Below are 23,041 nucleotides of genomic sequence, written 5' to 3'. Positions count from 1 at the left end.
TACAATAACACAACCAAGATATTTAAATTAATACAGTCAGAATATAAAACACTGCTATTGTGGGAAGTTGTTGTATAACAAAGTGAGTCCAACTCGAGGATGGAAGATGCCTTAGAGGACTGGGACGGCGGGGGGGGGGGGGGGGGCGGAGTTGAGGGAGGGAGGGGATATGGGGATATGTGTATAAAAACAGATGATTGAACTTGGTGTACCCCCCAAAAAAATAAAAAATAAAAATAAAAAAAAACCCCAAAAAACCCAAAACAAACAAACAAAAACACTGCTATTACCACAAGGATCCCTCAGGTTGCCTTATATAGTCATACCTTCTTTCCAACCATCCCCACCTCTTCCTTAATACCAGGCAATTACTGATCTGTTCTCCATTGCTATACTTTTTGCCATTTCAAATTTATTATTTAAATGGGATCATATGGTATATAACCTTTGGAGGATGGCTTTTTGTACCTCAGCATAATTCTCAGAGATAGGTCATTGCATGTATCAGTGGTTTCTTTCTGTTACTGCTGTGTAGTATTCCATGGTATGGATATTGTATAGTTTGTTTAACTATTCACCCACTAAAGGGCATCTGGGTTGTTTCCATTTGGGGGATATTATGACGAAAACTGCTAAAAACATTCAGGTTTTCATGTGAAAACAAGTCTTCATTCTCTGTGATAAAAGGCCACGAGTACAACTGCCGGATTGTATGGTAGCTGCATGTTTATTTTTGCCTGTGGCTATATTATTTTACATTATCATCACCAGTGTATGAGTGATCCAGTTTCTCTTCATTCTCGCCAGCATTTCATGTTGTCAGCTGAAAAAAAAAAAAAAAGATAGGTAGGTATGTAATAATGTCTGACTGTGGCTTTAATTTACATTTCCCTAACACTAGTGATATTAAGCACATTTTCATGTACTTAATTGCCATCTGTGTATCCTCTTTGGGGAAATATCTGTGCAGGTCTTTTGTTCAGTTTCTAATTGGATTTTTTGGGTTTTTTTAATTGTTGATTTTTTTTAAGTGCTTAATATAGATCCTAGTCCTTTATCAGATATGTAGTTTGCAAATATTTTCTCCCATTGATTTAGGTGCCAATACCACAGTTTTGATTACTGAAGCTATATAAGTCTTGATATCAGGTAGACTGACTCCTACTCTATTTCTTTTTTCAGAATTGTTTTAGGTATTCTGTAACTTATGTCTTTCCATATAAATTTTAGAGTAATCTTGTTTAAGCTAAAAAAAACAAAAAGCAAAAAAAAAAACCCTTCCTGAAATTTTGAGTAAAATAAACCTATAAATCCATTTGGGCCCAGCTTTCTGCCCACTTGGTTCCTAGAATATTGGAATCAGAAGATCCTTGTCTGAGAAATCAGAGCAGCCAAAAAAAAAAAAAAAAAAAAAAACCTAAAAACATCATCAGGCAATGAGATAGACTGGACACATCTCCTTAAATTAAGCTCACAATTCTTTTCCTTAAATATGAAAAACAACAACAACAACAACAAAAGGATCACCAGATATCTTAGAAAAGTTTGTAAGATGAAATACAGTGAGAAAAACAAAATGAAAACAGTAATTTGGAAAGAACTGAGACTACTCAGGGAGATGAAAAGCCCCCGCCCCCCCCCCCCCAAAAAAGCTATTTGTATGCTCAGAGATAAAAGAGAAGATACTGCATCTGAGAATCAGGGACAGACTGCTTAAAAAGAAAATAACTGAAGGAACAAAAAATATCCCAGAAAAAAATAGAGAAAGAGAAAAAAAAAGAAAAGAGAGAGATAAAATACTTAGAGAATTAGAAAGTAAGTTTAGGTAAATCTCCCAGAAAGTAGGGCAAATGGGCAAAGAGAGGAAAATAGGAAGTCTAATATCTTATACATCTTTTTAAAAATAATAAACAAAAATTAAAACAAAAAAAATCTCTGTCAAAAGTCTATATTCTCCAACATAGCTGTCAATATTTTTCACAAAATTACCCATCTTTACCTATCCCACAGACCCATGCTATACTCAGCAGGCTTTTTTAAATTAGTCCTGGGATTTATTAACTCATTCATCTATCTATTTATGGAATAAAATATACTAAATTTCCACTGCACGTCAGCAGTAATGTTGGACACAACATAAAGAGAGGAAAGACACCATCTATGCCACCTAAAATTTTGTTTCAATTGTGGAAATAGAAAAATAAAAAACAACACAATTAAATAAACACTCTGATAAAAGTATATTCACAAGGTTCTACAGAAACATAGAAGAACTGTACCTAACCTAGTAAATGGTAGGAATTGCCAACAAATGCTTTAAGGAAGAAATGGAGATTCAAAGGAGTTTCCAAGGTCAACAATATGTTAACAACCAAAAGGAGAAAAAGGATGCTTTAGGCAGAACGAGAAGCATTGACAAAAGATGTGAAGTGATAGGTGAGCACACACTCACTTATTTACTCATTCATTTAACAATGTTTGGGTCCTAATCATATGTTAGATGTTAGACCTTAGAGTGGTGAAATTAGTGTCCCTTCCCTAAAAGGAGTCCTATCTTGCCAATAACAAGCACAAAAGAGGATCATGAAAATTAGACCAAGAAGTAGTTTTCCTAAATGAGGATGCCCTTGAAGAAGTAAGAATTAGCCAGATATCACATTAAAAAAAAAAAAAAGACACAATAGTATACATGATAAGATGCAGATGATTAAGACAACAGATGTACAAAGAAGGGCCAGGTTTAAAATGAAGGAAAGAATATAAGGTAACAAATACACCATACTGGCATTTTGAAACGCCATTAGAAAATAAATCAGGAAAAAATTCAAGTGGCAAGGATCTTGAAAATCACTCTCAGATATACAGGAAAAAAAACAACCAGATAAAAGTGATAAGAGTAAAAGTAGAAGACAAATAGAAATAACTAGCGTTCATGAAGAAGAGGACAGAACAAAGACACAAGAACGAAAAGTAAATAATATAACAGAAGAAAAGTTTTTCTACAATAAAGAAGGATCTAAATCTGTACCACAGAAGTGGCTACCATGTGTCAAGGAAACATAAATGAAAAGAGACTGATAGCTAGACACAACTCTATAAAACTTCTGATGGAAAAATAAAGCCTTCTGTAGGCATCCAGGTAGAATAAATAGGTTATCTATCAAAGAAGACAAAAAAATCAAGCCAGCCTGAGAGGTCTATGACCAATACTGTATACCAAACTCTATGGAAAAAGAACTTCTGAGTCTGGAAAGGGAAAATCTGTGTGAGGAATTTTATACCCAAATAAGCCATTCACTATTTACATGTGAAGTCAAGACAAAGACATTTTCAGATATATAAGGTCTCAAAAAGTATAAGGTCCACAACTTTTTCCTGAAATTAAGATGGCTATAAAGTCTTGCTGCTGGAAGTGTGGTCCATGGACAAGCAGCATTGACATCACCTGGGAATTCGTTAGAAATGAAAGCTCTTGGGCCCCACTCCAGACCTACTGAATCAAAGTTTATATTTTAATAAGATCCCTAGGTGGTTCACATGTGCATTAAAATTCCGGAAGCACAGCTCAAAACATATCCCTGCCAACAAAGTGGTGATTCAGAATGAAGAACTGAAAATACCGACAATGAACACTGAAACAATGTATGCACACAAACACAGTTAAGTTTCAACGATGGTTTGAAACATGATTATGAAGGAAAAGATATAAACGGGATAAATGATGCCAAGAAATGAGTATAAGATTGCAAATTATAATAACAAAACCCCAACTAGTGGGAACGGAGAAGAAAAGCATATAATACGCATCAGCTTACAAATAGAAATCAAAAGAAACTAGCATTTTATTATTGGCATTGACAGTTATAAACCAATTATTAAAGTATAGTGTTCAAACATCTTAACTTTAATCATCAGCAATATAAAAACAGGATACATATATATAATTTCCAAATTACCAGAGGTGAAATTTCAGCAAAAAAAAAAAAGAAAGAAAAAATATGTAAAAGAAACGAAAGAATGAAAGATTTCAAATAGAGATGGTAATCCAAGCACATATAGTGAACACTTTCCCCCTTATAAATGCCTAGTGAAATGACCAACAAAGTATATTAATAGGTCATAGCTGGAAATTCATAGAGGCTATACACAAGCCAGAAACTTCAATATAGATGTGAACAAGACTGAATTAAAGGATGGTACACAAATGTATTATTCACTGTACAAAAAAAAGAGAAGCCTGCCTTTGAAGTAAGTGGAACAGATCCACAGGAGACCCATCATACTCACTAAATCAAAGTGACAGATGATGTAGCCAGAACTCCTGGCAATCAGTGCCATGGGCGTGGTTAGTATAAGACAAAAATGTAGAGACACATAAGATCTCTTGGGTTGGGGTCCCTGTGAAACTCTCAGTACCTGTAATGGGCTGGGGTACTCGGAAGGGTTAAGGGAACTATAGGTACTGCAAGGACTATCTCCAAATAAAGGAAATCCACAAAAATCATAGAAAAGAAATTCATTAGCAGAAAGGCAGTGTTCCTTCCCATGAATGCCTTCAACTGCAGCTTCTATTCATCCTCCATACTGATATAAAGCTGTAATAAATCTAAAGCAATGATTCTTTTTTTATATAAATTTATTTATTTTATTTTTTATTGATTGGCTGCGTTGGGTCTTCATTGCTCTGTGTGGGCTTTCTGTAGATGAGGAGAGTGGGGGCTACTCTTCATTGTGGTGCGCAGGCTTCTCATTGTGGTGGCTTCTCTTGTTGCAGAGCACAGGCTCTAGGTGCGCAGGCTTCAGTAGTTGTGACACATGGGCTCGATAGTTATGGCCCATGGACTTAGTTGCTCTGTGGCACATGGGATCTTCCTGGCCCAGAGCTCAAACCCGTGTCCCCTGCATTGGCAGGCGGATTCTTAATCACTGCACCACCAGGGAAGCCCCTAAAGCAATGATGCTTATCCAAGCAGGAGAAAGGCATTTTTCCCATGGATAGTGAGAACTGAATTAGCAAGGCACTTGATAAAACTCTAACTGTAATCTAGATCCCTAATATTTGGAGATAAAACACACACACACACATATGTATATATGTACATACAGATAAGTATGCATACAAACAGATTTGTAGATTTTTTTTTTAAATTGCTCTTATTTCTTTAATAATGATCCTCTAGGATCATTTTCCTTCTAAGTGGGTAACTCCCTTTAGTACTTCTTTTAGCACAAGCCGCATAGTAAAGAATTATCTCAGCTGTTGTTTGTCTCAAAACGTCTTTATTTCACCTTCACACTCAAAGGATATTTTTGCTACATAGAGGATTCTATTGTAATAGTTATTTGCTTTCAAGATGTTAGGTAATTTCATTATCTTCTAATGAGAAGTTAGCAGTCAACATTATCTTTGCTCCTTTGAAGCTAATGTGTCTTTTCTCTCTGGCTTCAAGATTTTACCATAATGTGTTTATGCATATTTATTCTGTTTGGGGTGTGTAGAGTTTCTGGAATTTGTGGCTTGATATCTTTATGGCAATAACTTTTGGGAATCTGGGGAAATTCCTGGTTTACTATCTCTTCAGATAGTGCCTCTATGAAACCCTATTCTCCCTCTCTTTTCCTTTTCAGACTCCAATTATACACGGTTTAGACCTTTTCATCTTGTTCCATACATCCCTTATTCTATGTGCTGTATTCCCACCCCCCGCCCCGCCATAATTTAGCCTGGATATTTCTACAAATCTATACTCTCTTCGGCTGTATCTAATCTGCTATTATGGGCATCTGTTTAGTTCCTAATTTCAGTTATCACTTGCTTCTATTCTCAAATTCCCATATGATTCAATTTTATGGATTCCACTTCTCTGGTGAAATTCTCTATTCTGTCGTCTATTCTTATAAATATTTATTACAGGGTTTTTGTTTTCTTTTTTAACACACAGGTCCAATAACTCTAGTACTTGTTTCTATTGTCTCTTGCTCTTGTGTCATGGTAAGATTAGTAACATTTTATTGAATTATTGGCACGAGCTATAAAAACTTGCATAATCTCTGGTTGGTATCATCTTCCTCCAGGGTGGGTTTTTTTTTAAGCTTCTTGGAGGCAGTTGGAATAACAACAAATTGTATTACTCAGATTAGGGTTGAGCTAATTCAAGACTAGGTTTCAGTCTTTGTAATATCTAGTCTGTTTAGGATTGGTTTTTCCATTTCTCCTAGGGTATAGTCCATCAGGGATACAAATTGATCACCTGAGGTGTTTACCAGGGCTTTGAACTATAATTTTTACATCCTAGGACTATGAAACTGCCAATAAATCTGCTTAGTTTCTCAGCCTCTTAGCAGCCTCTTTCTGCTTGGCTTCTCTGCCTCTTACTGCTTAAAAACTGGTGACTGCTAGGATGAAAAAATATGGTTCAGATAAAGTCATTTTTCTACATATCGCTTCCTTCAGGGATCTTGCAGCCTCCAGTTCTAAGTCCCTTATTATGCTTTCCTTCCCAATTTCTGGTTCCCAACGACGCATCATTAGGTTGTTAACATCTGTGACAGTTTTTATTACATCCGAAGTAGGGTCCAAAGTGAAGCGAGACAAATAAGGGCAAAAAGGTGATTTTTATAAAGCTACATGAATTCAACTTAAAGGCAGGTCTTTCAAGCTAAGATCATGTCCTATTTTTTACTGTTAGAATGAAACGATTCTAACTGTAATTCTTTCCTGAAAAGTCTATGAGGGGAGACCATAGTTGAGTTTTTTGTTTGTTTGCTTTTACTTTTCTCTTTATTTGACAAAAAACTGACAACCTATATCAGTTCCAAATATGCTTTTTTTGGGACAACTTACTAGTATTTGAATTCCAAAATCTAAGAATCAGATTCTTTACCACGGCCTACAAATCTACCTTCTTCTTCAACATTGGCCCATTCTGCTGGCTACCTTGCCTGTTGTTTTGCAGGCATAGAAGCCTCTTTTCATTTCCTGCTCCAGCACCTTCACATATGCTGGCCCCACTATCTGGTTTCTATGTCCCAAAACCCTCCACCCTTCACATAACTAACTTCCTCTCAGCAGTCGGATCTCATTAAGAGACCCTCGGCACAGAGGACTTCCCTGGATGGGCATTATCTACCCCCTTGACACAAATTTTAATTACATACAATTTGATTACACACTTTGTTGTTTGTCCCCCTAGATTATAAGAACCATGACGGCAGCCTCTGTGTTACCTTAATTCACAACTGTTAAACTCCTCCGCCACACCAACGTATAAAAAGCACCTTGGAGCTGGAGATTTAGATACTATAAGGATTTCTGAAAATTTCTTTGAGAAATCTATGCTATGATCCTACCCCTCACTCTGCTCCAACAGAACGAGAAGCGACGAGGGCTTCAATCTGCTAACACCCAGTCGCGAGGAAGACATTTGAGGGACACCAGCTGAAGAGTTTGATACGTGCCTCTTGCAGGTCGTTGGGGTCTAATTCACACCTGAGAAATTTAAGGGCTGAGAACTCAGCTGAAGTGGTCTGTGTAAGCAGAGCAGATGTTGCTGCATTGGCTCCTATAACTGGCGACTTTGTTTGGCAAAGTGCACAGGATGGTTTTCAGGGAACCAGATGTGGGCCACATGCAAGAGAGCCAGCATGGGGTTGTCTAAGGGATGAATGCACCAAGACAGCCTCTGAAGAGTTGAGTAGACATAAATAGGGAGAAGCTGGGAGTATGCCTAGTTGTCCAAAATTAGGAAAGAGCAGTATCACCAGGTCAGAGGACTGCATATACCACATCTCAAGCGAACTGCAGGCAAGGGATCCAAAGGGATTAGGGGGAAGGAGGAGATAGTATCTCAGAGAAATACATCAAAGTGCTCACAATAGATGAAGCTAGCTTTAAACACCTACTAAACCAGAGAGCATCAACACCCGCTCACCAAAGTGAAGGCAGAACTCTCCTCCTCCTCCTCCTCTCCTCTTGCCCAAATCTCCTTTTCTGAATAAGTGCAGAGAAGGTAGAAGAGGCTGAGCACTTGCCCTTCCTACCCCGAAGCCTTTCCAGTAGCAGCTGACCACAGTTGAGAGAGAGGAGACACAAATGTACACACACATTGAGATAGATCACTTGGCAAAATCATATTCTAAGCAAAATTGAAGTAATGTTTTAAATTAGTAAAATAACAAACCATGGAAGCATTTTGGTTGTATGACAAAAGGTGAAATTGGCCATTCATGGTCCTTAATATTGATAATTTCTCTAACTGTTTTTAACAAATACAAGTACACACCATTTTAATTTTCATTTTTATTTAATTTTGCCTTTATGTCTTTTGCCAGTGCATAAGTAGAATTTATGGAAGTTTTGGTGTTTAACTGATCCCTGATGCTGAATTAGGACCATCTATGCCAGTGATTCAAATAGAAACTTGACTGAGCTCAGAAGGCTGAGGTGAAGTAGCCTCATCCCTTCTATTATTCCTAACAATTGCCTTTCCGTTTATCACAGGATATGCAGTTTATATTTCGAGGTCAGGGCATGGGGGATGAATGTCAAGGAATCATAAAATGCTCTTACAGGAGGGGTTTGGCTTTTATGTTTAGTTGTTGGCAATTGGGGAGGTACATACCACTTTTACAAAGAAAAGACAAACACACAGAAACCCCACTCTTTCCCCATCTGAACCCTACCATTCACTGCAAATTACTCAGATCCTGCAGATTTGGATTGAGCTGCCAACATCTCACCTTCCCTGTGCCAGTCTCCATGCTGGCAACCTCTCCCTCAAGTGACTGACCTGTGGTGGGAAAGAACTTGTTCCCCACATAAGAAGACCCTCCCTGACCCTTGCCCACAGGAGTACAGCCCTCCTATTACAAGCCTCACCGGGGTAAACACATCCCAATACAACACAATATCCACATAGTGTGATACACTTAGAGGGCCTTTACTTCTTCCCCAAGGTCACAGCATGGGGGAAGCAGCTATACCACTTTGTCATTGCAAGACTAATCCCTGGACTCACTTTTGCAGCCATTTACTTAGGGCTCAAAGCTCTGAGTCAGAATTCGCCCTAAGACAATGACACCAACACTACCTCCAGCAGCCTTCCCATCCCGTCCTGCAGTGGACTCAGAGTCCTCCTTCTCAAAGGCCGTGTCTGCTACCTCCTCTCTGCCTGCTCTGTGCTGTCTCAAGGAAATGAGAATGTACGTGGTTACTCTTTGATATGCCGTAAGACAGCGACCTTGATGGAATCCAGAGCATTTCTGCTCTATGCCTTACACTTTCAGGGAACGTCCATTCCCTCTTTCACCTGACAACATCCCAAACTGAAATTGACTGCCAAGATCTTGGAGTCTTCTTTTGTCCAGAACCAGCACATCTGGTTCCATCCATCTGGAGCTCTGTCTTACCTGAGAGCTCAGGTACAAATCCGTGGCTGGGACGGAAATCATCTCAAATTGTCTCAAGAGCAACGATAACTGCGGGCTTGTTACAACGTATGTTTAATTTTTAAGAAGCTGATCTTACATTTTAACAAATGTTACTTAACATAAACATTTCTAAGATGGGAGCACAGAACTTGCATTACCTTCTTAATCAATGGGTTGCTCAAAGAAAGTGAATAGAAAAGGATTAAAACTGGAACAGCTCAAGGGTGGAACACAGAAAACTTGACCTCTTACTCAAAGTCTCAACAACTTTGGGCCGATGACTTCACAAGCCAGCCTTGCCTCCCTTAAAGCCCCAAATGTGTGGCGCTCCTGCTGCTGTGAGCTGCGAGTCTCATGTGGAGGGGTATTGCCAGTCATGACAAGGCGGCCATTACGATTTAAATATCTATCAATACTAGAGGTTGACTAATATTCAGACATAGCAGATGTTACACCACCATGGTGGTACCTTCCGAAACCAAGAAGCCAAGTTGTCTACCCAACTCCACCCATCCGAAGGCCCTGACACCCCAGAGAGAAGAACAGGTAAAGCCACCACTTACCTGCCAGCCAAACATCTCTGCAGAGACTAGGATGCTCCTCCCCCGCAAGTCCGGGGCAGTCACACCAGTCGCCCCAAGCATCCCAGGTGTTATCTTTGTCTTCATCTGAATGAGCGTTTCTTGAGGTCTGGAAAGTGAAAAGACCCAACAAATTATAGACAGAATGCTAGAAATATCCCAAAAGCTTTCCCAGTTTCTCCAGAGTCTTTTTCTAAGCTGTTCACAAAGATGAAAGTTGCCTAAAAATGCTTTGCTTTGCAATGGCTACATCAACACACACGGAAACTAGTACCACATGAGTACCTTTCCACATTACGAGGGTTTTATCCAGATGGTTTCCAAGCTCAGTTTTAAATTTGAAATTTTATCATTTCAAAATTTAAATACATTGGCTAAATATAAATAATATTTATTATTATTATTTTGTTTTATAACTTACATAGCAGGGTCCCTGCTTGTATCTTAAGAAATTCTCACCACTCTCTGTCATACAGACTGGTGCTTATTCCAAGGAAACCTTTTTGCATGAGGATTTATGGGATCTCCTGAGAGAGGCTCCATCCCAAGTAAACAAAATAGATAAAGCTTCAGGATCCAAGAAAATAGGGAAAACTCCATTATGAATACAGTTTGGTTTAATTTCTCTTCTAAACTTGCCAGCATTGACTTAGAGCAAGATACTCTAGAGAAAAGGGAACAGGTGGAGTTAACAATTTTTAAATATGCAGATAGATATAGATATGCAAAGAAATGATGTGCATTACTTAAATAAAACTACAAAACTTTATGAAGAGGCCTAAAGTAGACTCGAATAAATGGAGAAGATACCATAGTCCTAAATAGCTGAACTCAATACGGTAAAATGTTAATTCTCTGCAAATTAATCTATAAATTTATAACAACGCCAATCAAAATCTCAAAGGGGACTTTTTTTGGACTCTAAGAAAATGATTCTAAAGTTCATCTGGTGGATTAAATGTCTGCAAGAGCCAAGAGAAAACAGTAAAAGAAGAGGAATTAGAGGGACATTGCCTCAATCAAAACAGTATAGAATTGTCATAGTACTAAGCATTCAGATCTATTACGTTTAAAAAAAGAAGAGTCTAGAAACAGACCCAAGTATAAGGACATAATATAGAACCACAAGTCAGTGTGACGAATGGTTTAAAATAATAGATAACTTCTCCACAAAAGACACCAAATGAATTCAGATATATCCCAGAAATTAATATTTTATATGCTGAAACCATAAAATACTAAAAAAAAGTTATAGGTTAAAAGTTATACAGATGATATAGCAAAGACTGTCCTAGATATGTCAACAAAGGTAGAAACCCTAAAGGAAAAGACTGATAATTTTAATTACATTAAAATAAAAACACATAGTATTTTTAATCTCTTTACCAATAGATAAAGGAATAAGTACATGAATATCCACACAAAAATGCAGTAGTAAAAGTACAAGTATATGGGCTGGAAGAAAACCCACCAAATTGCCTCAAAGGACGGAGGGAGCGGGTCTAGGAGTGAACTGGGGGAAAGACACGAAAGGATTGCTAACGGAACGTTTTATTCTCCTCCCAGCCCTCCCATAAAAGATCTGAAGCAAATATGGCAAAACATTCAATTTGATGAAGCCAGGTGATGCTATAATGGATGTGAGATTTATGTAAATTTTTATGGATTTTGAAATTTCTTTTAAAAAATATTTTGAGTGTAAAAAGCAATCATTAGAGAACAATGTAAGCCTATATCATATTTAATACAGGTAAATGTGTACCTGCCTAGGGAAAGGAGTAAGAAGTTAATTAAAATATGAGCAGTGGCTACTTCCGGGTGTTGGGCAATTTAAACTTCTGTTTTTGTTTCTCTGCATTTTGTAAAGTTTTTTTTAAACCCAAGACTTTAATATTTTCATTGAAAACAAGCACGCAAACAAACAAAACCACATCCTGCTGACATATAGAAAAGCTCACGTCAGACAGGACTGAATAGAGGTGAGTTCTAAGTTGGAGACCAGGAAAGTTTATGAAGGAAACCCTGACACACTAATAAACTGAAGCGTGGGACTCAGCTCGATATTGCATAGACTTTCTTACACCCTTAGGCCAAGCTACCCCAACCAACCAAAAAAAAAAAATTAAATTAAGAGAGGGATCTATAGAAGGACCTTCAAATGCGAAATGAAGAAATAACGGTGGAAGCAAGGAGGAGGTCTTCCAATAATTTTCACCCACGTCTCACCGGTCAGTAGGTTTCCTGGCTTCTTACCAAGCTACCTATTTATAGCACAGTAAGCAGCTCTACTAGAGGCAATATTTCAGCAACAGTCAAGTGTAAGGAAAGAATAAATACCTGGCAGCTGATCAAGTCTGTCATTGGGAATAAGGGCTAATTAAACCCATACTGTTTACTGTTCTAATTAGACCACTGTTCAGTTCCATTTTCCATGTAAACGTCACCAAACAGAACTGTGTCCTGTCTATAACTTAATATAAAATAAAGTTCTAATTCATAAAAAAATACAATAAGCAGTTTAATACATTCATCTGGGCTTTTAGGTAGGTGAGTCCAAAGCATTTAGGTAAATGGTTAAAATAGACACAGCTGAAATTGATTTTTCATTTTGTCACTCGATATACTGATAGGATGATATACTGATGTGAAAAGTTGAAAAACATCATCATCTATATTTTAAAATGAAAGTTGAGAGTTCTTTGCAATACTGTTTTGATTTGTTTTTTTTCCCCACTATCCCATCTGTTCAGTTTATAGTTAGAGTCAGGTTTCTTTCCATAACTTCTCCACCTTTACTTACAAAAAAAAAAAAAAAGGAAAAAAAAGAATCTTGATTCTAAAATAACTAAAATAGGCAAGTTATACACGCAGGCATTTACTTTCTCTGGCTGAATCAGTAAGATATTTTTCCCCTAAAATAACAGGGAGAAAATGACACCTCACGAGGGATCCTCAAGATTTTCTCCTCTCCTTGCCCATGAAGATGGTCGGATTCTGCTCTGAAGCCCCACTTCTGTATCCTATCAGCCAGTCCTCCTGCTCGTCTCATCACTCCTCGTTTTCCAAAGAGCAGCAGTAACATCCCCAATGTCCACCCAGTTCTCATCTCTTCCCTTTGATGCCAACAGCAAGATGATAACACAGACATTCAGAGAAAAGAAAAACATAAAACCTCCACTGGAGCTGAACACTGTGCCCCCAGGGTCATTTCTGAACATTTGGATTGAGTTGGCAAAATAGATCGTTCGAGTTTTCTGTAGCATCTTATGAAAAACCCCAAAGAGCTTTTTGGCCACCCCAATATTTGTGTATTCTTGCTTACAGCGACACAGAACTTGCTTCCCTGGAACTTACATCCTCTAGAGCAGTGGATGAGGAGTGCCCATCCTCTTCTACAGGAGACCCCTTCTCAAGCTTTCTCAAATAATTTGGTACCTTCAATTGTCCCAGCTCTCTCACAAATATTTCCTCTCTCTGCCCACTCTGCTCTCTGCACAATTTTTATTTTGAAATGTAGCATCCAGAATATAACACTGTATCTGAGAATAATACAGACCACATAGTACCTCTATTATCCAGGTTTCTTTTCATGAAATCTAAGTTTCTACCTCTCCTTCTTCCCTCCCCTCTTCTCCCTTCCTTCCTTCCTTCCTTTTTCAGTATCACCATTTATTGGATCTCATTATGGAGGAAGTATCACATAAAAGTTGTGAGACTCTGGTTACATCCATGTTGCTACAAATGGCATTATTTCGTTCTTTTTTTTACTGCTGAGTAGTATTCCACTATATAGGTACCACATCTTCTTTATCCAGTCATCTGTTGATGGACATTTAGGGTGTTTTCATGTTTTGGCTATTGTGAAGAGTGCTGCTATGAACACCGGGGTTCATGTATCTTTTTGAATCACAGTTTTGTCCAGGTATATTCCCAGGTTATACTTAATGGGATTGCTGGATCATATGGTAATTACAATATGGCACAAATGAACCTATCTACAAAACAGAAACAGACTCATAGACACAGAGAACAGACTTCTGGTTGCCAAGGGGGAGGAGGCTGGGGAAGGGATGAACTGGGAGTTTGGAGTTGGTAAATGCAAACTATTACATTGAGAATGGATAAACAACAAAGTCCTAATGTATAGCACAGGGAATTATATTCAACATCCTGTGATAAACCATAATGGAAAAGAATATAAAAAATGTATATATATGTATAATTTGAGTCATTTTGCTGTATAGCAGAGAATGGCACAACACTGTTAATGATCTATACTTCAATAAAAAAATTTTTTTTAAAGTTGTGTGACTGTAGATAAGTTCCTTAACCTTTCTAAAAGGTTTTTTATAGAGATGATAATTTTACCCCAATAGGATTTAAATAAAATACCGTCTATAGAATGAATCACACAGCATCACAGTAAATGTAATAAGTAAATGTCTCCATAAGTGTAAGCTATTGTTCTTCAAAATAAAATCTTTTTCCAAACAATGACAGGAGAGCCAGCTCTCTCCCATTTTTACTTAGGCAAGACTTAACATGAATCACTACTGAATTTCCTCTTGTTGGTTCTGGCCCAGAATACCAGCCTGCTGTGTGGACCCTGATCCGGTTACCCCAGCTATAAGCCACTCTGCTCAGCTTCGCAGCTTCCATGCTCCACCCAAGTCCCTGATAGACATGCTGGACACAGCTCCCTAATCTTACAGAATTCCACGTGCACAATTCTGCTTTTTTAAAATAGTAAGCGGACCCTAATGCCAAGTAAGCAGCCAACTAATCAGACTTGCGACCTGTGAACACAGTTTAATGTTACAACAAAAATATGAAGTAAAAACCGATCACCATCATCAAGAGTTGGGACACAGAAAGAGTGGTGGGGAGGGAAGGAACCAGCATTAGGAGGAACTGGATCAGGGACGACGGGGTGGGGGTCTATACTCCTGGGCTGCGTGGTGGTGGTGAGTCTTCTGAGAGAAGACGTATTGTATTCAGCAGCCCCACTTTGGCAGCCCCAGCTCTAAAATCTAGACAGTAAAATACGGTTGACTGATATCAGCTCCATGCTTGACCTGATGGTCACCCTGCAGAGGCAACTTCTATGTTTTGTAAGGTGGGTACCCCTATTCCCAATTCCTTCTTTTCAGACATCCCCATAAGATGTGTTCAAAGTAATTATTTAAATTCCATGTTATTAATATCTTATAAGGTAAATTGTTATCTGAACCCTCTGTATAGGTTTTTTCCCCAAGTCTGAGTCAACTAACATCACGTCACTCAGTGACCGTCTTCTGGGCCAGACTCCGAAGTGGGCCTGGAGAAGGAGCGGAAGCATCGGGCCCTGCACAGAGCAGCCACCATGTATGCACACAGTGAGCACCCTTGCCAATACTTTCCCTACCTTCTTTCTCACCTTCTCAATAAACCCTGGAGGTGGATATTACCAATCCCCATTTTATAGGTGAACAACTGTAGCTTCCAGAACCATGTGTTCCAGGTGTGGGGGAGCCCGGGCAGCACCCCTTCCTGTCTGGCCCAGACAAAGCCTGCCTTTTGCTCATGGATGCTCCTCCCCTGCCCTTGTGGACCAGGAATCCAGTCAAATGCAGCAGCCGACCTATCATCACTCACAGCTAGCATCTCGCCTCTTGGATCGAATACATCTGCTGCTGTGATTCACTGGACCACAACATTCTTTCGATATCTCAGTGAAGTCATTTCACTTTTTTTCCTCTCTATATTACAAACAGAGCCACACTTCTGTTTTTCAGAAGTATTTGATTTTATCTAAGTTATTCCATGAGGAATACGCGTTCTTGACTGCCGTTCACAGGCCAGAACACATTTGTTAATTTCCTCACACAAACGCATACTAAGGGCTTGTAAAGTTTAAGCTCAGGGAAGATGACCGTGGATCAGGCCCTCAAGAGAGTGAGTAGCAGGTGAGAGAGGCTGAATGGTCTGGCAGAATCAGCCCTCAGTCACTGAGAGCAACAGACACAAGGACCCAGGGCAAGAGGATGCTGAGACAGAAGCAATTGCTACCTCTGTTAGGAGTGCTGGGGCACATACTTTCCAGGGAACACACTAATCCTGCTGGACACACCAGGCAGAGCCTCACATGTCCCCATCAGCTTCTCTCATGTAATGGGATTGCAAGCCCATTCTTATTTTTGGATCATCTTTATTTTCTAATGGTAATGGAATTACAACACTTTCCTATTTTCTTCTTTTTGCTCATGTATACTTCCCAGTGTTATACAATAAACATGTATACTTTATGCAATAAAACACCCAATAAAAGTTCTTTTTTTTAAGGAAGGGAATACTAAAGGGAAACCTATGAAAATATATCCAGAGAGACAAACTGCACTTTATGCTGTTCGGTTAAAACTATCAGGCTTAAAGATCTCTTAGGAAATCATATTTTCCTAAGTAAAGTTCTAGCTAGGGAATACTTTGGATGAAAAATTCAAAAAATATATTGTTTACTCATTATATGATAGGACTGGTAAAAGCCAAGAATACTGTAGGAATATGTGTGTTCACAATCTCATAAAGACCCAAGGTCTTCTTGCCTTTCTTGAATCCCCATGAATAAATCAAATCATAAAATATTTCCCTGACAAGGGACATAATGAATAGTAGAGCTCTACTAGTCTTCAAAAATGCTAGTAATTAAACACAGATTTCACATATATGGTCACTTACTGGAAATGCTATATTAACAGCTCCATATTAAAAACAACTCAAAATAAAATAGGTTTCACTGGGATATTACTTTCCAGACATCAAATAAAGGTTCATTCCAACATTACCACAAAGGTTAGTATCTAAGGAAATGACAAATGACCCAGATTTTGTTAACAGTAGATACATTCTTTCAGGTCAACACTACCTTAAGACCTTTGACAACAAGTTTTTTTAAATATGAATTGGGTAAATGACAGAAAATGTCACTCAAGCTGTCACAGAGACTTAACAATTCAGTTCAGCCCGAATACCTAAAACACCTACATATCTAAAGCTATGTGCTAGACATACACCTCTGTCTTCTCAGTCCATTGTATCCTCTACTGGAAGGTACATATATCCATAGGTCACTACCCTGATGGTCAGTGACCACCAGGATTTGGGCTACCCTTTCCTAGCCAATGTGTTACCTATTATTTTACCACCTTCTTAAAGCCTTTCACTGATTCGTCAGGACACATGTTCTATACCCCCAGGCTCTCCGTGACCTGCTCTGTCTCATCCTCTGGCTCTCTATTTCCTGCAGCTCAGGCTGACACCGCAACTCAGGCTCACTCTGAGCCCACCGTATTTCTCACTATTCCCCAAACACGAACACATTTGCCAAGTCCTGCTTCCTTTGGAAAACCCCGAAACAACACCAAGACCCTCCTCTCGGAGCAGCTCTATTTGCAGGTGACCAGTGAGTGATCTTCAATCCAGAACCAACCAGCCCTGTTTCTCTGAGGCTGAGGTCAGTACAGTCCAGGAGAGCTTCGGAGAAAGCATCTTGCTCCCTGGATTTTTCCTGCCAGCCCCCCTACCTAGGAGGCTGGCCCCAGTTCTGGGATTCCTCACCCCCTTGAATCTCCTCCCCTAGTTAGCCGGGCACAGACTGACCTAGTTATGTACTCCTGGTTACGTACTCCTGGTTAAGTACTCCAGTCACCTGCGCTCTCAGATTCCTGGATTAGAGATTGATTCAGCCTATTGTTCTAGTAAAAGAAACAAAAAAATCTCCCACAAATGCTATGAAGAGGTTCCAAATCATGGCAACCAAGACTTCTCCAGGTCAAGATGAAGGAACAGCAATTAAACCCTTCAGACTTCTGAGAGTGAGACAGGCCTTCTGTATACAGCAATACAGTCCATCATATTAGTCAGGGAACCAGGTCCCAGAGGGAAAGGGGGCATATCCAGAAGGGGATAACTTGAGGAGCATTTAAATTTTTTTTTAATGTTTCGGGCACACCGTGCAGCATGTGGGATCTTAGTTCCTCAACCAGGGATCAAAACCACGCCCCCTGCAGTGGCCATGCATTCTTAAGCACTGGACTACCAGGGAAGTCCCGAGGAGCATTTGCTGTATAGCAGAAATTAACACAACACTGTAAATCAACTATACTTCAATTAAAAAAAAAAAACCCACACACTGTTTACTGAGATGCGGACAGGGTCCAGGGAAACCACCGGACTGGCACAGCACCCTAGTGCTGGTACCAGGCAGGTCCTGTGAATCAGGTAATTCACATCATCTGCCTGGACCTTGCCTGCACGATGGGGCAAGGGTAGGCAGAGGCTGTATGTAAAGGGCTGGCTGACAGAAGCTAAGGCCTTTGGTCAAGAATTACAGCTCAGGGGACTTCCCTGGCAGTCTAGTGGTTAAGACTCCACGCTTCCACTGCAGCAGGCATGGGTTCGATCTCTGCTCGGGGAACTAAGGTCCCACATGCACATGCCCCACACAGCAAGGCTAAATAAATAAATGAATAAATAAGAATACAGCCCACAGCAACCTCACAAAGGGACAGCTGGGGAAACAAACACACTTCTCTCTTCCCTCTCTCCAATCCCTGCAGTGTTCACCATTGGCCAAACCTGACTAGGAGCCAGAGGGCAAGGGAGACCACTGATGCAGTCCATACAGGTCAGCCTCCAGGGTGGGTGCAGCACAGGGTGGGGAGTGGTGGAGAGTCGATCTAGAGGGCAAAGGGAAGCTTCCCAGCACAGTAATTTACAGACTCACTGGAATATTTTGAAGCAGAGTGACTTTGGCAAGTTGTATTTTGGAAAAGTTACTCTGGCAGGAGTGTGGGGAAGGATTGAGGGAGGAGAGTGCAGAGCTGGAGGGCCTTAACGTAGGGCAGGCAAGAAACAAGAGCCCAGGCTAGACACTGCCAGTGTCTAGAAGAGGAGGGCACAGACGTGAGGGGTTTTGATGTTGTTGTTTGTTCAGATTTTTTACTGAGACATAACTGACATGTTAACATTACATTATTAACAGATGTACAACATAATGATTTATTATTTGCACACACTGAGAAATGATGACCATAAGTCCAGTTAACATCCATCACCATACACAGTTACTTTTTTTTTTCTTGTGAGGAAAACTTTTAAGACCTGCTCTTTCAGACATGAAGTTTTAAGGAGCTAGAACCAATAGGACCTGGCAGCTGACCAGATGCAGGGAGAAAGGAGTCACTAGGATGACCCTTGGTCGTCTGGATTAAGTGGCTTGTGGGAGATGCTCATCTCATTCAGCCTCACAACCATCCTCAACGCCACCTTTGAGGTGAGATGCTCAGTGACCTTGGGTACTGAATGCGAGCAGTGCCTAGGTTATAGCTAAGATAAAGGGAGCACACTGGCAGCCCCAGGAGGAGTCTGGCCTGTAGGTCTGATTCTCCTATCTACAGTTGCAGAGTTTACCCCAAAAAAGGAATTATTTGCTAATGTTTAGAAATATGGAGATTTCACATAAACATCTAGATTTCTGACATCTCAGGAAAAGGAAAGAGGAAATCAATAAAGGACCCACATCCCAACATGGTAATAATTCAAACTAAGGGTGGCCACACAGTTTTTAAGGGGCATGTGCCCTCCAATTTGCATAACCCCCACAAAGCCGCTATCTGCCTGGCCCCCAAGGGTCCAACTGGAAGCTTGCTGGTGATGACTGTCCGTTTGAAGGTAATCAATAGACGTGTATTTGTAACTGATGTCAGACTCTTCAGTCTTGCTACAGAACATCATGTTCTAGTGACTAAGAAACATACACACAAATAAAAATAAAGCAAAACAAAGGATGCTTTATCATCTTCACTGGACACTGAGTTCAGCCATGTGCACACAGAAGCAGAGTTTAAGAAGTTATTCCATGGTGCTCAGTGTCTAAACTCTACTCCCTTTGCACCGCTGGGCTTTGTCTCTGGGATATTTCAGATATAAAATATTACTGTACTTAAGAAGCTCAAATAAAAATTCCCTAAGTACAGACAATTCATATTCTAGAACATGCCTATACTATCACGAACACACAGATCATCACTGTTCCTGGGGAGCCCATTCCAGGAATTACACAGGCCACCTCTCCACAGGACCCCCACATAATCCTATATTAAGGATGAGAACATCTAGGTTATTTTTTTTCCATTAGTGCAATGTCCCTGGCTACTAGACAAGTTAGAAAACAACCACAACTTCCAATTATAGCAAGAGACATATTCAAAGTGATCCAACACAATAGGGTTTAGTTACTTTTGTTTTGACTATATTTTTTGTTAAAAAGAAATTCCTAAATACAAAGCTACTTTACATGAAGAAAGATTTAACAGGATATTACCGATGGTACTTTGGTAAGTCATCATGTTGCATGTACAGCACAACATCAGGTAACAGTGAATAGAAAGGAAAACCAAATGTTGCCAAATATAAAAGTTGATGGAGAGTAATGGTGGGCTAAGTAATATGGACCAACCATCCACTGAGAACAAGTAGAAAAGCAAAAATATCCTCCATAAATGAAATAAAGACATTTTCAGACAAACAAAAATAAGAGAGAATTCACCACTGGCAGACCAGTCCTAGAGGAAATATTAAAAGGTGTTTTTAGGGTTACATGAAGCTTGGAGATACAGAAAGAAATAAAGAGTAAAAATCAAAATGGTCCCAGAGAAAATTGTAATTCAAAAAGACACATGCAGCCCAATGTTCACTGCAACAGTATTTCCAATAACCAGGTCATGGAAGCAACTTAAATGTCCATCAACAGATGAATGGATAAAGAAGATGTGGTGTGTACACACACACACACACACACACACACACACACACACACACACACACACACACACACACAATATGGAATATTACTCAGTCGTAAAAAGGAATCAAATTGGGACATTTGTAGAGACATGGATGGACCTAGAGTCTGCCATACAGCGTGAAGTAAGTCAGAAAGAGAAAAAAAAAAAATACTGTATGTTAACACATATATGTGGATGCCGAGACCAGCTCGGCGACTCGAGGTGAGTGACGGGTGCCGCAAGCTTGAAGAAAACACAGACACAGACTGAAGAGAAAAAGTGGGACGGGGGGCTCAAGACCTCTCCGATCAAGAGCCTTGCTGACTCATCCCACGTTGCTTTTATTGGTTTCTCGGCTAACAGTCTCAGGTTACTCCCATAAACAATCAAAGGCCTCACATGACTGGGGCAATTATCTTTGTTTGCCTCCTCCGTCCGCGTTGAGCAGGTGTGGATTTGAGCTGGGCGTGGAGAGCAAAACAGCCCTGGGGGCAGGAGACCTCTCTCAGATATTAGGGGTCTGTGCCCCACCCCTGTTGGCCCCTCTGTGACTGTGCCTGTCTTAGGTTGTTCCTCCCTTGAGGAATCTTACCCGTCTCTGGCTAACCAGTCATCCTCCAGGGCCAAACAGGGTGATATAAGGAAGGCTCTATGCACCACCCCTGTTGGCCCCTCTGTGACTGTGCCTGTCTTAGGTTGTTCCTCCCTTGAGGAATCTTACCCGTCTTTGGCTAACCAGCCATCCTTCAGGGCCAAACAGGGTGATATTAGTCTCCACGCCCTGCACCCTCAGCTCCTCCACTGCTCAAGCAGGACATTCTGAATCCCATCGCTCGGCCCACATAGTTTAACATTTTCAAGGTTTCAGAAAGGCTCCTGAATGTCTTCCCACATGCGGAATATAGAAAATTGGTACAGATCAACTGGTTTGCAGGGCAGCAATAGAGACACAGAGGTAGAGAACAAACATATGGACACCAAGTGGGGAAAGTGGGGGGGTGGGGAGGTGACTGGGGTGGGATGAATTGGGAGACTGGGATTGCCATAGATACATTACTAATAAGAAAAAAATATCAAATGGTACACTTTAAATATATGCAGTTTATCGTATGTCAATTATATCTCAATAAAAGTTCTAAAAAAAATTAAAATGGTGAAGAATGTGGGTAATTCTAAACAAAGCAACTGCATAAAACAGCAAATACTGTGGCTTGTGGCATTGAAAATATATGACATTAATGTAAATAGCATACGAATCAGAAAAGTGACAAATGACATTAAAGTACCCTAAGATCCCTGCATCACCTAGGAGGAGGATAAAATGACCAATTAATATTTGACTTTGATAAGTCAAGAATGTATGTTTTGCCAAAAATACAATTACCATATGATCCAGCAATCCCACTCCTGGGCATATATCTGGACAAAACTATAATAAAAAAAAATACATGCACCCCTATGTTCATAGCAGCACTCTTCACAATAGCCAAAACATGAAAACAACCTAAATGTCCATCAACAGAAGAATGGATGAAGAAGATGTGGTACATATATACAATGGGATATTACTCAGCCATAAAAAAGAACAAAATAATGCCATTTGCAGCAACATGGATGCAACTAGAGATTACCATACTCAGTGAAGTAAGTCAGAAAGAGAAAGACAAATACCATATGAAATCACTTATATGTAGAATCTAAAACATGGCACAAATGAACCTATCTACAAAACAGAAACAGACTCACAGACATAGAGAATAGACTTGTGGTTGCCAAGGGGGAGGAGAGGAGGGGAGGGAAGGACTAGGAGTTTGGGATTAGCAGATGTAAATTTACATACAGGATGGATAAACAACGAGGTCCTACTGTATGGCACAGGGAACTATATTCAATATCCTCTGATAAAACACAATGGAAAAGAATATTAAAAAAAGAATGTGTATAACTGAATCACTTTGCTGTACAGCAGTGATTGGCACAGCATAGTAAGTAAACTATACTTCAATTAAAACAATTTTTAAAAAAAGAATACACGTTTTGATGTCTAGTGTTACCACTAAAAGAACAGAAAAAGAGTGTATACTTCCGAATGAATAGGTGGAAAAAGATACAATAAGGACACATATGCAGTCAATCCAACAGAAAGCAAAAATGAAGAGGAAAAAAAGAACATAGAAAAGATGGATACATTTCATTTTACACAGTAAA

At 39.7% G+C, this 23,041-nt stretch overlaps 1 protein-coding gene across 3 annotated transcripts in view; it reads right to left on the bottom strand.

The window, feature by feature from the left end:
• Nucleotides 1-205: 205 nt before the first annotated feature.
• Nucleotides 206-23,041, bottom strand: part of LOC130846168 (ADAMTS-like protein 1) — a 47,693-nt gene continuing 24,857 nt past the window's right edge. The window contains exons 1-3 of one of the 3 annotated variants that reach the window (XR_009051524.1): nt 12,949-13,114; nt 9,993-10,119; nt 206-823 (exon numbers count right to left, since the gene is read on the bottom strand). Coding sequence is in view for 1 of the 3 variants with exons in the window: in XM_057724225.1 (XP_057580208.1) it covers nt 795-823; nt 9,993-10,119 (156 nt within the window). In the remaining 2 variants the exon portion in view is untranslated. Of the gene's footprint in view, nt 824-9,992; nt 10,120-12,948; nt 13,115-23,041 lie in introns of those variants that run through there. The other 2 variants (XM_057724225.1, XR_009051523.1) reach the window with 2 other exon arrangements.

Source organism: Hippopotamus amphibius, chromosome 2 (genome assembly GCF_030028045.1).
Source record: "Hippopotamus amphibius kiboko isolate mHipAmp2 chromosome 2, mHipAmp2.hap2, whole genome shotgun sequence".
NCBI lineage: Eukaryota > Metazoa > Chordata > Mammalia > Artiodactyla > Hippopotamidae > Hippopotamus > Hippopotamus amphibius.
Note: the sequence above shows the minus strand (reverse complement) of the source record. Positions and strands in the feature narration are given on the sequence as shown.